General features: G+C 49.6%; 1 protein-coding gene across 8 annotated transcripts in view; it reads left to right on the forward strand.

The window, feature by feature from the left end:
- The window catches only part of LOC122377922 (death-associated protein kinase dapk-1-like), a 164,856-nt gene that overhangs the window by 124,773 nt on the left and 24,865 nt on the right, over positions 1-15,218 (forward strand). For 2 of the 8 annotated variants that reach the window (XM_043358522.1, XM_043358526.1), the window contains 6 exons: positions 7,626-7,823; positions 11,449-11,603; positions 11,913-12,033; positions 12,854-13,046; positions 14,223-14,341; positions 14,669-14,716. In XM_043358522.1, the coding sequence (XP_043214457.1) occupies positions 7,626-7,823; positions 11,449-11,603; positions 11,913-12,033; positions 12,854-13,046; positions 14,223-14,341; positions 14,669-14,716 (834 nt within the window). The remainder of the gene's footprint in view (positions 1-7,625; positions 7,824-11,448; positions 11,604-11,912; positions 12,034-12,853; positions 13,047-14,222; positions 14,342-14,668; positions 14,717-15,218) is intronic. The other 6 variants (XM_043358523.1, XM_043358528.1, XM_043358524.1 and 3 more) reach the window with 3 other exon arrangements.

Raw genomic sequence — 15,218 nt, forward strand, 5'->3', positions numbered from 1 at the left:
CGGAAAAGGCCAACGGATTGCTCTCAACGAGATCTCGCGATTGGTGGTATATTTTTTGGTCCTAGGTCAACATTTGACCTACTTATGACCGGTCAAAGGTCAAATTTTCGGAAAATCTAACTTTTTCATATTTCCGCGCCGATTGCGGCAACACGGTAAGAGATATCGACTTAAAATCTTCACTATCGTGATCCTTGATCAATTCTCTATCGTTTGGTGTGTATTTCGATGTCATAACTCTAAAAATGATGCGTTGGGAGCATCGGAAGTCTGCAAGGTCATTTGTGCATTGGGTCACGTCAGGCGTGTGACGTCACTGACCTGACCCTGACCCAAAATGAACTACAAGAAACAACCGACGATGCCTGAAATGGATAGCAAATTCGAATTCAGGGCATCAAAATACCCCGAAAAGGCATACAAGTGCAAGAAGTCATTACAGGTCAACTGAGGTCACTGACCTGACCTTGACCTTAAGTAACCTTGAAAAGGTCAACGGACATTGTGCCAATGTCAATTCAGCCAGTTATGATTCTAAAACAATCCATCAGTGTGTCAGGTCAGTCGGCATTTATACCAATGTGAAGCAATCTCCAATTTAGCGTAAATCTGGCCGGAGGTTGTTCCCTTTATGACGTCATAACTCCGTGACCTGACATGACCTTGACAAAAAAATACCAAAAGTTGCGCAAAGGATGCCTCATAGGGTACTGAAAATTTGAGCAGGCTATCTGAAACGGTTCGGCGTGTAGCTAAGAAAAACCTCAGGGGGGTGCACCAACCCCCCCCCCCTACATGGGCGAGGGTTAAAGCAACTGCATTGTCTAGCTGCGGAGATGAATTTGACAATGGACAGCTCAAGTCACACTTGATGAGATAACAATTTATAAAAAGTTAATTGTTTTCAAAACGGGCTTCGCTGAGGAAAACTAAATATTATAACCAAATATTTCGGCTTTATTGATCAGCCTTGTTCACTGGTTTAGGCTGATCAATAAAGCCGAAATATTTGGTTACGAGCGAGCGAGCGCAGCGAGCGAAGCGAAGTCGTTTCAATATAACGGAAAAATCTCAGTATGAGCGGCCCGGCCCGGCCCGGCCTGTAACGCTTTTGAGAGGCTTATATCTCAGCAACCGCTGGACCGAATGGCCTGCGGTCTTTTTTGCTGGGTAGCCCCATCCCTTCTAACCCGTAATTGACTACTTTTGATACATCTCAGTGACCGCCGTGGCACGTGCCACGTGAAGAGTCAAGGGTGTTCAAGCAGTTTTGCAAAAGTAATGATTTTGAGAGGCCCGTATCTCAGCAGCGGCTTGAGCGATTGTCTTGCGGTCATTTTTATAGGGTAGCTGCATCCCTTCTACCAAAGGTCGGATACTCTTCATCTATGTGAGTGACCCCCACTGCACGTGCAAAATACAACAATAAGAGGTGCCAAATTTGTTCCCATTTCAGTAACTCGGTAATTACTGGGGCGATTTCGCTGAAACTTGGCATACTGGTAGGCACCCACCTGGCAATGCATTCCCATGTGTTGCGGTTAGGGTGCTACTGCACGTGCGCACGTGCAGGGGGCGTTTCCAGATCTCGAGAACGGCTGGGCCGATTGCGCTCAAATTTGGTACACGGTTGGGGACCGGTTAGTAGGGTGCCGTGCAAAAGTCATTTTGGATCCCGTTTGCACGTGCGCACGTGCAGAATCCCGCTTCCAGATCTCAGGAACGGCTGGGCCGATTGCGTTCAAATTTGGTACACCGCTAGCGACCGGTTAGAAGGGTGCTTTGCACAAGCCCGTTGGAAGTGCCCTCTCGCCCTTCTGCACGTGCAGGGCTCACTATCTCGCTCGCTCGTTCTTCGCCCAAAAGGCGTTTTACTGGTTATAATATTTAGTTTTCCTCAGAGAAGCCCGTTTTGAAAACAATTAACTTTTTATAGATCTATTAACCTGAGGAAAAGAATAATGACGCTTCGGCAACATCTGGAGATAAAAATGTGGAAAAGCTCAAATCTTTAGAATACATAAAGGCAGTTTCTGTGCTGTGAAAGGTGCATAACACTATGCAACAAAAAATGAAACATTTTCTGTTCCTGGAAAGCGACCGAATTTTTCCTATTCATTGGGTCCTATTATAACCGAAATGGGCATTTGTTTTGATCTGAAAATGCTTTTCCGGTTTTCAGAGACGATTTTCGATTTTTGGCCCCGAAATTCGGTTTTTGACCCACCGCGTGTCCGATGTAATTAAGTAATCGACTCGCGGTAACTTTCATCGCCTTTCCTATGCCACAAGCTTTCGAATGATATCTGTTTTTGCATATTTGCGTGCAAAAATAACGTCATAAATCTATGTTAAAGTAAGAAAATGTTGAAATTTGGTAAAAATTTGACATTTTTTTCGATTTCATTTCATAATAGAGGAAAAACTTAAGGCCCTATCCAAATTCTGAGCCCAGTTCCTTGAAGAGCATTCAATTTCCGTTCGGAAGGTACCTTTTTAGTGCATTTTATCGGATTCCTGTGGCGTCCAGATTGAGTTAACCTAAACACATATCCTAAGTCATATCACATAGCATTAACCTGATAACGTATGTTAACGCCATAGGATCAACGAGGGGTCAACTGAGGTCATGTTGTTGACCCCTTGTGACCTCGGGTCACACGCAGGAACTTACTTTTGAGCAGTCCTGTCGCTCAGAATCTTGATCTGTACCTCCATTTGTTAGAATGATTCTTCATGCACTGAACACATATTGTCATGGAAATGGCTGGGGGCCCGTTTTTCAAGTGACTCAATCTGGACGCCACAGTAAACCGATAAAATGCACTAAAATAGTACCTTCCGAACGGAAATTGAATGCTCTTCAAGGAACTGGGCTTAGAATTTGGATAGGGCCTTTAGTTTTTTCTCTATTTTGAAATGAAATCGAAAAAAATGTCAAATTTTTACAAAATTTCAATATTTTCTTACTTTAACATAGATTTATGACGTTATTTTTACACGCAAATATGCAAAACCGGATATCATTCGAAAGCTTGTGGCATAGGAAGGGCGATGAAAGTTACCGCGAGTCGATTACTCAATTACACCGGACACAGTGGGCCAAAAACCGAATTTCGGGGCCAAAAATCGAAAATCGTCTCTGAAAACCGGAAAAACATTTTCAGCTCAAAACAAATGCCCATTTCGGTTATAATGAGACCCAATGAGTCCAAAAAAAATCGGTCGTTACTCAGGAACAAAATGACTGTTGCATAGTGTAATTTGTCATCGTTAACGCCGCTCGTGTTTGCTTATATGATCTAAAGGCATACGAGCATGTAGTCATGTGGTCTGAGAGTAGGTATGTATACTTCCGCAGTTAGCAACAGACGGTACAAAATCATGCGAGTGACGGTAGAAAGGGCTGGCATGTTTCGGAGTCAGGCTAAATGGAAGCTGAAGAAACGCTACCGACCTAAGGCTGAAATTATAGGCTCGACTAGATAAATGTACTCGCCGCATTTGTCATTCACTTTAGGCTTTTACCGGCAATAAAGGCTTACTCAGAACTTACAGTTTAAATGTCATCTCCAACCGGGCGAGATGAGTATGCGCCAGCTTTGCTAACGGAACGCGGTAATTGCGACTTGTGACGACCTTACTCATGTTTGCGTTCTTGGTTTTGCTAATTTCACATTCCCCCTGTCAATTGCAACCTCTGACGTAAACGTGACCCATGGACTTAACTTTGAGCTTAGTGGCGCTACTTTGATTTGTGGCTTTACTCAGACATCTGACCCACGGGCGTAGGAACGTCATGAAAAGTGGGTGGGCCACCCTGTCAAGGGGCCTCCTTTTCCAGGGGGCCTCCTATTTTCAGGGGCCTCCAACTTTTGCCTCGTCCTGCTGGCTGCTTTCAAGTATGACCTCCAAATCTAGCTTCTGAGATTGGGCAGATGTACCCAGGGGCGTAACCGCTTAAGCGAATAGTGCAGAAAGTCCGCACCATTTTTAAAACTTGTTCCCCTCCGATTTTTTTTTAGAATGTATTTGCCGCAAACGGCGCATGACCCCTGAAAACCCTTACACAAATGTCTTCCTCGTTTCCCAGGTGCCCCCATTAGCTTCATAGGCGCCCTCTTTGGCATATAAGCGCCCTATGCATAGTCATCAGAGACATTCCTATATGTCCCACAGTCGCCCCATTGTCGCATACAATGTGCGCTTATCATAGGCGTCTCTCTTTTATGGACACTTGAAGGCACCTCTCTTTGCCATGCCGGCGCCCCTGTTTCTTATGAAAGCACCCCCATGGCATTGATCAATTGCAATTTGCAGACCTCTATTGCATGTGGACGCCCATATATGTAGGCCTCAGAGGCGCACCTCTTTCGCATTGAGGCGCCCCTATGGGCTTCATAGGCACCCCTCTATTGCACGTAGGTGCCCTACTGTCTCAGAACCGCTCCCCTTTGGCATGGAGACGCCCATCTTTCGTACGGAGGAGCCGCTGTGGTTCTTAGAGACGGCATGTTGCTCGCAGACGCAGATGGGGCTCTCGGAGTCGACAGTGTGGGACCTTCAGTCGCTGATGGGTGCCCGCCAGATGTGGACCCTCGGAGACGCCGGTATGGGGCCCTCAGAGATGCCGGTATGGGCCCTCAGAGGTGCCGGTATGTGGCCCTTAGAGACACCGGTGTGGAACCCTCAGATACTTCAGTGTGAAGCCCTTACAATTGCTGGTGTGGAGCTATGAATGCGCTGGCTTAAATCCCTCAGAGGCCGGTACATGGACATAAGAGCTCAGTGAGAGCTTGTGTGGTGCCTTCAGTGGCCTTGTGGAGCCGTTAGACATCAACATGGTGCTCTCAGGAGCCGGTGAGTCCTCAGAGTCACCGGTGTGGGGCCTTCCGAGCTCCGAGATACTGGTCTGGGGCCCTCAGAGGTGTCGGTGTGGGTCCTTCAGATGTACCTATAGAGCCTTGAGATGCACAGGTGTGGTGGCCCACAGAGGCGCCGGTGTGGGGCCCCCAGAGCCACCGATATAGGGCCCTAAGAGACACTAGTATGACCCTCAAAGGCGCCGCTGTGTGGCGCTCATAAACACTGGTGTGGAGCCATCACAGGCGAGTGGAGCCGTTAGCCCTCGCCGGCACAGGGGGGGGGGTGATGCAACCCCCCTAAGGTTTTTCGCGAAAAACTCGCGTAAAAAGCGGCCGATCGCGAGGAAACTTTCATTACCCTCGCATTGATCAATTTTACACCTACCCTGAAAATTTCATGACCCTGACCCCAATGACCTTTGACCTGTGACCTCTTTTCCGAGACCATGTTTGGCCGGAATCGCGATTCGGCGTATGTCGGCTAACATTAGCCGCGCGTTTGCAAGCTTTTTGTGGTTTCAAACGTTCAAACATGTGATTTGATGCCACTCCCATACATTAGGGTGGGTTTCAAGGTCACCTGAAGGTCAGGTCAGGTCATTGACCTTTGGTGACCTCGGGTGACCTCGGTTCACTTTTTCGAGTTTTACATGTTTCTAGGCTAGTTTTTGGAGCTGAATTCGAATTTTGCAACCATTTGAACATTTACGAAGTAGTTTTGGTGCCTTCGTAACATGTTACGAAGCTGTCAGAGGCGGTTGACACGTATTACGAATACCCGTCACAACCCCTACCGGTTGACCTGACCTGACCTGACCCGACCTGGTCTAAATGCTTAAAGACATCATCTCTGATCAAAACTAACACGATATTCGTGATCAGCACCCCGGAAAACCACATAGCAGCCTCAATTTACGACTTTCTAACAGGTCCCGATTTTTCCGGTTTTCGGGTCATTGACCTGACCTGGAAGGTCACCCGATGACCTAGGACCTTAAAATTGGGTATCATCGGCTTCGTCTCGTGACGGGCAACACGCTCGTTTTTTCCGCGAAGCTCTAGCTCGATCAGGGGCCAAACGCGAGGGGGGTCGTACCAACCCCCCCCCCCTTGTGCCGTCGAAGGACGCAAAATGGCCTGTGCCGGCGAGGGTTAAAGGCCGGAAAGGGCCCTTAGATGCCTACAAGGAGCCTTCAGAAGCCGGCGTGGCACGTGGGGATAAGCGTGTCTACTTAGGAGCCCTTGAGGTGCTCTCATGAGCTCTGTGGGGCCCTACCGAGCCGAAATATGGCCACGGTCAGTTGCCGCCGCATGGCTCTTCGGACTATCATTCTCAGGGGCCTCATCTGCCTAGTTTGAATAGAAGGGCCTCTCAGACCATCAGTCTCATGGGCCTCCTCTGGCTAGTATAAATAGAAGGGCCTGTTAGACCATCAATCCTAGGGGCCTCCTCTGGTTAGTATAAAATAAATAGAAGAGCCTCTCAGACCATTAATCTCAGGGGGCTCCTGTGGACAGTATATATAAAAGGGCCTCTCAGACAATCAGTCTCGGGGGCCTCCCTAGAAAAGTGTAAATGTGGATAGAGGGCCCCCTCAGATTCATTAGGAGTGGACCTCTCTGACTATCAGTCTCAGGGGCCTCTTGTGGCCAGTATGAATATAAGAGCCTCTCAGACCATCGGTCTCAGGGGCCTCTTCTGACTAGTGTGGATAGAGGGCCCTCCCAGACCACCGGTTTCAGAGGCCTCCAGTGGCCAGTTATATGAACAGAAGGGCCTCACAGCCATCAGCCTCGGGGGCCTCTTCTGACTGGTGTGAATATGAGGGCCTCTCATACCATCAGTCTCAGGGGCCTCTTCTGCCTAGTGTGAATATAAGGGCTTCCCAGGCCATCAGTCTCAGGGGACTCTTCTGACTGGTGCCGGATTGAGGGACCTCCCAGACCGAAAGTTTTGGGGGTCTCCTGTGGCCAGTATAAATAGAAGGGCCTCTCAGTCCATCAGTATCATGGGCCTCTTCTGCCTGGTGTGATTATAAGGGCCTCTCAGGTCATCAGTCTCAGGGGCCTCCTCTGACTACTGTGTAGATGGATAGGCCTCCCAGACCATCAGTCTCAGGGGCCTCTTATGACTATTGAGGATAGAGGGACCTCCTCTGACTAGTGAGGGTAGGGGGCCTCGGCTAGACCGCCAGTGTCAGGGGCCTAAATTTATTCTGACTAGTGTGGATGGAGGGGCCTCCCAGACCACCAGTCTCAGACCTCTGACAAGTGGTGATAGAGGGGCCTCCCAGACCGCCAGTGTCAGGGGCCTCCCCAGACCAGTGTGGAAATTGGGGCCTCCTCAGATCCACTAGCGCCTCTCAGGCCATCAGTCTCAGGGGCTTCGACTGACAAGTATGAACAGAGGGCCTCCTTGGATCCATCACGGCCCCTTGGAGTCCGTGCGTGGGGATTCGTGGAAATTATTTTTACCGAGTTTGTTTATTCTGGAAGGTGACGACGTCCTCTCAAATCGAGACGAGGGGCCTCGAGTAAAAAGTGGGTGGGCCAAAACACATGGTTGGCCCCCCCACCTCGAAAAGTGGGTGGGCACTTGCCCACCTGGCCCCCCCTGTTCCTACGCCTATGACTGACCCACATACCTATGACCCCTGTGACCTTACTCTGACCTCTGTTGCCTAGCTACCGCCTCTGTGACTTTACTCTGACCTGTGATGTTACTCCCCTCTGACTCAACATAACCTCTGACCCGATCAGGAGCACGAGACGCCGCTGCACTGTGCGGCTGCTCGGGGCCACCTGGAGGCAGTGCGTTGTCTTCTGGACGCCGGCGCTACACTGGACATCCCTGACCGGCGCGGTGCGACGGCACTGCACCTGGCGCTCCACCGGCGCCACGTGCATGTAGCCCACCTGCTGCTACAGGCAGGCGCCGACTGCGACCTGGCTGACCACGTGAGTAGTGGGGAGACTGAGACACAACTGGGGCAGAACTGTCTGAGACTGGCCACTGAGGGGGTGCGGGACTGTCTGAGATAGGCCGTCGGGTGGGGAGGGAGAAGACTGTCTGATGCGGACGGGCTGCCCTGAAGGGTGAGAGGTGCTGCACTGTCGGATATTGGCTTGCCGTGGAGGGGAAGGGGTCGGGACTGTCTGAGCTGAGCCGTCAGATTGAGGGAGGGTCGGGCTATCAGTGACATGACCCGCAGCTGTGACACCATGTGGCGGCCTCCGCTCATGCGGGTCATACTGCCGAGGAAATTGGAAACGTATGTCATGGAAAAATGGCCGATTAAGTATATCTGGCTGCCGGCGCCGGCGCTGAATTGTTCGACAGAGCTGTGTAATGCTGTCATATGACTGGGCCGTCGCAGGGGCTCCGTGGACGACTTTATTACAGTCCTGAACGGGATCAGTGGTCCTGCCACAGTCACTGTGCTGCAGGGATCCGACGACACATAGTTTCCGTTAGCGGCCGGGCAGCAGTAGTGTATTTTGAGCCGACCGCACGGCGCACCGACCCCTGATTATATCCGGGTTGTGTGCGGTCGGCGGTCGCTCGCCGGCTCCTGGAACCACCAGCTGCGCAGGATCACCGTGATAATGGCGGCTAATTGGAACCACGATGGTTGACTGGTCTGCTCCGTATACGTGCCCCTGGATACAGTCTTTTTTTCCGAGTGGAATCCATGGAATTGACTAGTCGGGCATGGGAGAGCTTTCTCCCTCATTAGCTTAGGTTGCATAAGGCTGCTTTGGCCAGAAATGTTGCGGTAGTTAATAAGCTCAAGAGATGGCACCTAAGGTATGCGCATTACTTCGGTTTCAGCAGCTTTTCAATGGTTTCAATTAATCATTTAGTTCGGTATAAAGATAGCCATAAAGACGTAAGTAGGCCTTTCAAACAAAGGAATAGCGTGCAAAGCACGCTATTCCTGCCAGGAGGCTAAGCAAAGTTAGCCAATAACCATGGAACATCACTTTCTATTATAGTATAATTGCATTCCTTCTTTGAAATAGAACCTGAAAGTCATACAAATGCCGACAGGTATTTGAATGTTGGCATTTGTCTCGTGAGCACGTCGCGTGTCTCCGTGAGCTGAAACCGTCGTCCACCTCGCCTGTCGCCGAGGACAGTGTGTCACATATAGTTTGCCGAAACTTGACGGCCTCGTGTCGCTCAGTTTAGCGTCGAAACCCGGAACACCGCTGTCTCTCGACGCCGTCGCTCCCACCGCTCCGTCTTGGAGAGGAATATTTCAGCAGTGCCATCTCATGTGGGAATCGCATTAAAGTCAAGACGCGGAACAGAGTGGGCTCCATGGTAATCGAGAACTTTTGCAGGTCCTGCTGGCATCCAAATGTTTCCACTTACTCTAATGGACTATTACATGGGGCCTATCTTTAACTGGCTAGATCCTTGATATTGCATTCAGCATTACTCAGCTGACACCTACTATGCATTTCAGACCCCATGAGACCCTGTTTTTCGGCGATAATTTATTTAATATTTATCCAATTGGCTTCAAATTTTCGCAAAGCACATTTCAGCTCAAGCGCCAATTTTCGCTAATATGGTCTTTTAACAAAATATCAATTGTTAGGGTACTTGTCGTTGCCTCGTAATGTTAAAATCAGCTCCGTAAATTCGTCAGTCGAGTAGAGGCTATCCGTACGTAGGCGTGACGTCACAGGCACGTGACCATTAAGCTCCGCCCTCCCGGCGAACGGAGCGGTGACCTTGGCCGGTCAGTCGGATGCGTGGAGCCGACGGGGCAGTAGCTGCCGGACCCAAGGCCGTATGCCGGACCGGGGCGGCTCGCATTGGACGTGGCTGCCTTGCGGTTACCGTTGCAGTGCTAACGATACAGCAGAAACTAGCGCTCGTAATTAGCGCACTAGCCTTCATTATTGTATTTATCGCAAATTAGCCTACACCATGTCAATCAATAAAGATATACCTACTTTAATACTAAGTTCAGGGCTAGTGAATGCATTTTTGCTTGATTGAACGTCATTAAAAAAGCCGTTGATGTCAATTGACTGAACTGATGCAAGAAGTCGGTCAGCCTACGTCAAATTTGCAAGACATAATAAACATTTACACCGTAGCATTTAAGAAGTGTGGTTGCAATATGAGATATATTATGCTTATGCGTACGCTTGAGATGGATTCATGCGATTGCGGTGCAACATGAACACCTTCGGAACTAACCCTTTTTATAATTGGCTAGATTGAGGTCACCGAACTGACTTGACCCTAGGCTGTCGTGTTGAACTGCAAATAATTAAAATACCTGTAAGTAAGTAACCTACTGCCTCACTATTGGAGAGCTTGAAAAGTTACTTTAGGTTCACAAAAAGACGCGATTTCTTTACTAGCGTTTGCGCTTGTTTCCCATATTCTGTCACATTTCTACCACGCAATAAATCGCACATCACATTGCTGCTCCTTTCTCAACGCTTTCCGAATTACGAACACAGCTCGTTGAGCGATGTCTTAGGCAATCGGAAGTGCTCGCGACTCATCATCCTGCTCTGTTGTTTTCTGCATAGGTATGGTATAAAAGCGTCTTCAGAAACAGCGATTGACGCAGCCAACCAATATCGATATTTTCGAGTAGTGCAGAGGCCTCCCATATTGTCATAGGTGACATAATAATGGCACGACCTGACCATGAGATAGGCGCCAGAATGTACATTCATTCAGATATTCAGATAGTGCATATCTCAGCTTTCTATCTAAAGTTGGTTCTGGGGAGGTTAATATCCTCATTATGATTATTCTTCATATTCTGAGCTGGATCGGTGTTGATATATCAAAAACAGAGAAGCGGTTACCAACTCCCCGAGACGAAGAGCAGCCTTTCGCTCAGACACTTCCTGTCGATTCCATGTATGTTTCCAGTGCGCGGCCCCGTGCGACCTCTCCGCGGTGCTGCCGCCGACTGAGCCGGCATAGACCCAGCGCGGTCACGGCCAGTGGGCGGAGTTTAGTTGGGCCCGGCGCAACGTGATTGGCCAGCGCTCCCATCCAATCCGCTGCGGTAGCGAACGAGCCTCTATCCGGGTGCAAAATCTAATTAGCATTACGAGCCTATGACAAGTGCTCTAAATATTAACATTTTGTTAAGAGACCATATTGATGAAAATTGGCGCTTGAGCTGAAATGTCTAATGTCAAAATTTCAAACCAATTAGACAAAAACTGAAGAAATTATCGCCGAAAAACAGGGTCTCATGGGGTCTGAAATACATAGTAGCTTCCTGGTCATCCGCGTTCCATGCTGGCTGTCCTTATACAATGATACATTACTTACATTGCCCGCCGGGTGCGATATGTGTGCCATTTAGAACGCCAGAGTAATTCAAAAGAAGTCAAGCCACGTGTGTCAAACACACGACTTCTTCATTCTTCACTAGTGGTTATTTCAATGAAGATGAATTACATGTAGGTACTACGATGTCCGGCAAATGAGAACTCCTGCTGATACTATTCTATTCCCTCTCAAGCGGTCTGCAGCACCGTATCGGGCTCACCACTCATCTCTAACCCTTCTCTCGCCTTCCGTTCGTTCCAGCTGGGTGAAACTCCGATCCATCTGGCGGCCGCCGCTGGTCTCCTCTCGTTGGCGCAGACTCTGTGCGCGTACGGCTGCGCTGTAGATGTGATGAACAAGGAGGGACTCTATCCCATCCACCTGGCGGCCAAACACGGGCACACCGAGGTGGTCCGGTAAGAAAGACACACTATTTTTGTGAGAGACTGCTATTTAAGTGGCTTGTTAGTCTGATACAGTTTCTTAATTTTAAATGACCCGTAATGTCTTCATGATACAATTGTGTTATAAACTTTTTAGTTCTCTTCATGACTTGAGCCGGTTTTGTACTTTTTTGGATCTTATGGCGAATAACTGTCATGAGACCTTGTCATTGACGCATAAGTTTTGTCCGTATTTTCGGAACCTGCGATTCTGATCCCGTATTTTCCGTTACAGGATCCTGTGTCAGGAACGTTATTGGTCAAACCCGCATTCCGTTTCAGGATTCTATGTCTGGCGGGCTGCACGATCGACCAGCGGAATCGAGACGGCATTAAGGCCGAGATTACGGCCATCAAGCACGGCCACAACGACATCAGCTGCCTTCTGTCGCGTCTCAATAACGTGAGCGCGCACCGCAATCCTCCTTCCTCTCATTAAAACTGAGGCTAATCTCCGGCCCGCACATCCTTTTTACCCCCTACGTAATTATAGCAAATATCGACCCTCATATTTCTCATGCTCAGGCCTGCATAATTTCTTATTCTCAGCCGTGCATCTAACACAGACCCGCCCTCCATTCCCTTTTCCCAGCCACTCCTCTCCTGTCTCCAACACTCCGCGATACCGGCAGCCACCCCCGTCGCAGTGACTGCGCTGACCGACCCTCTCGCTCTCTCTGCCCGAGTGCCAATATCCTGGTTACTGCCGGCCAGGCTGTGATGGACTGCGAATGAGGATGAACCCTATTATTCCGGCGATACTGGCCCCGCGCGTGGACGGGAGAGGTGCACAGCTGCACATGACGCCCACGAGCTGGTACTGACAGCTCTGGCAGAGGATGATTTGATGGGGATGTAGGGACGACAGGAAATAGACAGGCCACGCAGCTGATTGCTCATGTGTTGATAGATGTGTCATGGTGATCGAGATTTTTCAATGATGTGATGGCTTTCATGTAATTTATCGGTAAATTATTTCAGTTATAGTTACCAAATAGCGAACTTTTCAGCGTTGACATAGAATTCCTTCAATCCTAGTGTAGCCAGTAGATACCGATCGTCCCTTTTATCAACCGGTCCTCGACCCTCCCACGAACCGTGCTGGATCCGTGCTACGTTCAAGCTTTTTTTGGTATTGCTGGTTTGCACCATTCTCACCGCGATAGAAGTGATTCGATCCACACCAGTGGCTGTATCTAACGCGAAACTAATCCCTCCTTCAGGCGGATCTTCGGGAGGAGTACATCAACCAGCTGATCCCCACGTCTAACCCGATCTCTCGCGTGAAACTGAAGCTGTTCGGCCATTCCGGCGTCGGCAAGACCACGCTGGTCGAGTCAATGAAGACTGGATACTTCTCGAGCTTCTTCAAACGCAGCAAGAGTGGCAGCATTGGCAGCATCGGCAGCCAAAAATGTGAGTGCCGATGTAAAGGTGAAAACCCGAACAAACCATCTGTGAGTGACGCATAACATGGGGCATAAATGCCTTCGCATTCGTTTCATGGTAATTGGTCCGACTCATTACATAGCTGTATTTGTGTTATATTCACAATAATGGACGTAATTATTTCCCTCGGAATGGCTTGATCATAACAAAATCTCTCTCTCTCTCTCTCTTCCTCCCTCCCTCCCTCCCTCTCTCTCTCTCTCTCTCTCTCTCTCTCTCTCTCTCTCTCTCTCTCTCTCTCTCTCTCTCTCTCTCTCTCTCTCTCTCTCTCTCTCTCTCTCTCTCTCTCTCTCTCTCTCTCTCTCTCTCTCTCTCTCTCTCTCTCTCTCTCTCTCTTTGTTTGTTTTTGTTTGTTTTGTTGGGTTAGGCCCTTTCGGTCGACAAGACCATTGCAGAGCCGGAAGGATGATAGGAATTAGGGGGAGACATTGGTCTGGGCAGGCACCCTAGTGAGTCGCCGGGGCTGAGCCCGTCCAGAGGACAGGCCACCCAGCCCCAAGGCACTCACTGCACCCGGCTACGGGGTGTGCTCCCTCAGGAGCAGCGGTGCCGCTCCAAGGGAGCAGCCCGCATGAGATAAAGCTGCCTGTCCAGCCCGGAGGGGGGTTGCGGCTTGGAGGAGAAGGATTTCAGTATCCTGAGGATAGAAGCACGGATAGGTGCTCTCTCTCTCTCTCTCTCTCTCTCTCTCTCTCTCTCTCTCTCTCTCTCTCTCTCTCTCTCTCTCTCTCTCTCTCTCTCTCTCTCTCTCTCTCTCTCTCTCTCTCTCGCTCTCTTCCTCTCTCCCTGTCTTCCTCTCTCCCTGTCTTCCTCTCTCCCTGTCTTCCTCTCCCCCTGTCTTCCTCTCCCCCTGTCTTCCTCTCTCCCTCTTTCACTCCCCGCGCGGTCCCCGCAGGAACTAGGTGCTGTACTGCGGCACAGCCTACATTCAGGAGCTCACTACTAGTGACATCTAGCGGGAGTCTTGTAAACTTACGCCGGTCTGGCTCCGGTCCGACAACCTCGCGCTCGGGAAAGATCTTTCTAGCGGCAGTTTAGGATGTGTTGTTGCCACGATGGTCAAGTTTGTGATGTCGTTGTCTTATCTCTTTTCTTCCGCTATTTCGTGAGCTAATTCCCCGCCCCGCCGGCCGCTCATTACAGCAGCCCATTCGTCGAGCCGGTCCCACATGGAGCTGACGCCGACCCGTTCGCGGGACAGCAGCTCCCTGTCGTTCGACACCGGATACGACAACTACACGCGCGGCATTGACGTCACCAGGGTAAGTCTAGTGACGTCATCGCAAGGATATAATGACGTCATCACATCCCAACACTGAATAATTGCATGATAAGCGTCCCCTAATCACTGCACTGTATCATATTTATGTGTTTATTTTCAACCAGCGCACTTTTCACGCACGTGTAAATAAAACAACCCAAACACATTGTATTACATAATTTGTCTTGTTTCATCGTCTTCTAACGTTTTCTGTTTCTGAACATATCACCATCTGTCTGTATATCGACACTGTCCTGAAACACACACAAGTCTCTTTTCCACATCCGTCCGGTGTGGGCCCTTCATAACACTGATCGGGCGCCCCCAGACATCTCCGTACCGCGACTGCTGTCTGGGCGAGGTTCGACACACCCAGGTAGGTTCACAGAGCCAGTTCAGAGCCGCTTCTGATCCCCGTGGAGTGCCCGTGTGGGGTGCCATTGTAGCGAGCTGGTCCCTCCCATCGCAGTTTCAGAGAATAAGAATAAGAGAATATGCAGGTGGATAGTTTGGTTTTGGTTTGAGTGAGTTGTTGAACCTGGCCACGACATTCGGTCGATGTTCATCATGGCAAGGTAAGGTCGCTTCCGCTTTACTTTCCTGTTTTTCTTAACAGGAGTATATTTCATTACTAACATACCGGTAAAGTGGTAAGTAGCTAGCGAACTGCTGTGATTTATTTAAAGCCGATGGGGCAGTTGAGACGCCGTTTCGGTGATACCGTGAGTCATGTGAATGTAGTTGAAGTTGTTGCAGTATCCCCTTTGGCGTTATTCTCAGCGTACTTGACTCTCCAGTCTCCGAAGTCCTAACCTCTTGGACCTGTCCAGTGCCCTGGAGCGTCGTAGCAGTACATTGCAGGGGCGCATATTGAACAG

Source organism: Amphibalanus amphitrite, unplaced genomic scaffold, assembly GCF_019059575.1.
Source record: "Amphibalanus amphitrite isolate SeventyFive unplaced genomic scaffold, NRLGWU_Aamphi_draft 000052F_arrow, whole genome shotgun sequence".
In the NCBI taxonomy this organism is placed as follows: domain Eukaryota; kingdom Metazoa; phylum Arthropoda; class Thecostraca; order Balanomorpha; family Balanidae; genus Amphibalanus; species Amphibalanus amphitrite.